This window comes from Pteropus vampyrus, unplaced genomic scaffold, assembly GCF_000151845.1.
Source record: "Pteropus vampyrus isolate Shadow unplaced genomic scaffold, Pvam_2.0 Scaffold124, whole genome shotgun sequence".
NCBI classification, from domain to species: domain Eukaryota; kingdom Metazoa; phylum Chordata; class Mammalia; order Chiroptera; family Pteropodidae; genus Pteropus; species Pteropus vampyrus.
The window spans coordinates 882,313-883,513 of NW_011888905.1; the positions used below are offsets into that span (position 1 = coordinate 882,313).

Consider the following 1,201-nt stretch of genomic DNA (forward strand, 5'->3'; position numbering starts at 1 on the left):
GAGCATGTCCCCAGCACAGAGCTGGTGTCGACAGGGACCTGGATGGTGTCACCCAGGCGCCGGCGCAGAGAGGAGCTGGGGGCAGAGACCGTGGTGCCAGTCCCCGGTCCTGCCGTAGTTATTTCTCTGTGCTCCTTCGAGGTGGGGGCTGCCTCCTCTCTGCGCAGAGCACCCCTGCCAGGCAGGAAGACTCGGGGGGCCAGGAAGGGACGCCGTGTGAGGCCGCGGGGGCCTATGGGTCCCCTTGAGTGATGGGGAGGCAGCCTCTTGCTTGGGAACGCGTGGCTGGGAAAGCAGGGGATCGGAGCGGGGGGCTCCCCCTGACAGGACGCTCAGCACTTGCTACAGGCGGAGACGGGGAGCCGGGGAGGGTGAAGGTCGAAGGTCGAAAGTCAGTCGGGCAGGCGTCCCAAAGTGGAGGGAGGTTGAGAAGGTTCTTGGCAGACGCCTGCCGAGAGCACGGAGGGTGGGGGCATGCCCAGGGTAGAGGGGAAGGACGGGGCGTTTCTGCCAGAGGGTGCTGGGCGGTTTGAAGAACACGCACCCCAAGTCTCTAGTTACCCCGAACAGCCTTCTGCAGTGGGGCGTGTGAGCTGCCCCACGCTTAGCCCGTAACTGTGCACTGGGCACCACGCCCCGCTAGGCAGTTTGCCGTATGAGCCTGCTCGGACCCCACAGCCACCCCAGGAGGCAGGTGCTGTCGTCCCCATGTGACCTGAGGCACGCGGAGTCAGCAGGTTGCCCCCAGCCCAGCTTGGGCCCAGAACAGGGCTGGTGGCTTCCCAGCCCACGCCTCTGCCCTCGTCCCAGACGGTCCTCGCCATGTGCAGGTGTCTCTGGCACTTCTCCACGTGCTGGCCTGGACAGGCACTGAAGGGTCAGGGGAGACCTGGGGGCGGGCCTCGGGGCCGTCTCCCTTCTCAGCTGCCTCACGTGTCCGCTTCTCACGGTTCGCACCTTGCTTTGCTCTTAAATGGGGGTGAAATAATGTGCTCCTACTGGGAGGCGGAGACCCCATCTCTCCCCGTGGTCGGGGGTCACCGCACGCCCTCCGTCCGCCCCCAGCGCATCTGCGAGGCACAGAGCCAGAGCCCCGGCAGCCAGCTGGAGGAGCAGATCGAGGGTGCACGGCGGCGGGTCACCCAGCTGCAGCAGAAGATCCAGCAGGGGACCGTCGGCGGGCTGGTGAGTGGCGGTGGGC

At 66.8% G+C, this 1,201-nt stretch overlaps 1 protein-coding gene across 1 annotated transcript in view; it reads left to right on the forward strand.

Annotated features, from left to right (window-relative positions):
* The window catches only part of ARHGEF11 (Rho guanine nucleotide exchange factor 11), a 42,529-nt gene that overhangs the window by 8,510 nt on the left and 32,818 nt on the right, over nucleotides 1-1,201 (forward strand). The window contains exon 4 of the mRNA XM_023534286.1: nucleotides 1,066-1,185. Within this exon, the coding sequence (XP_023390054.1) occupies nucleotides 1,066-1,185 (120 nt within the window). The remainder of the gene's footprint in view (nucleotides 1-1,065; nucleotides 1,186-1,201) is intronic.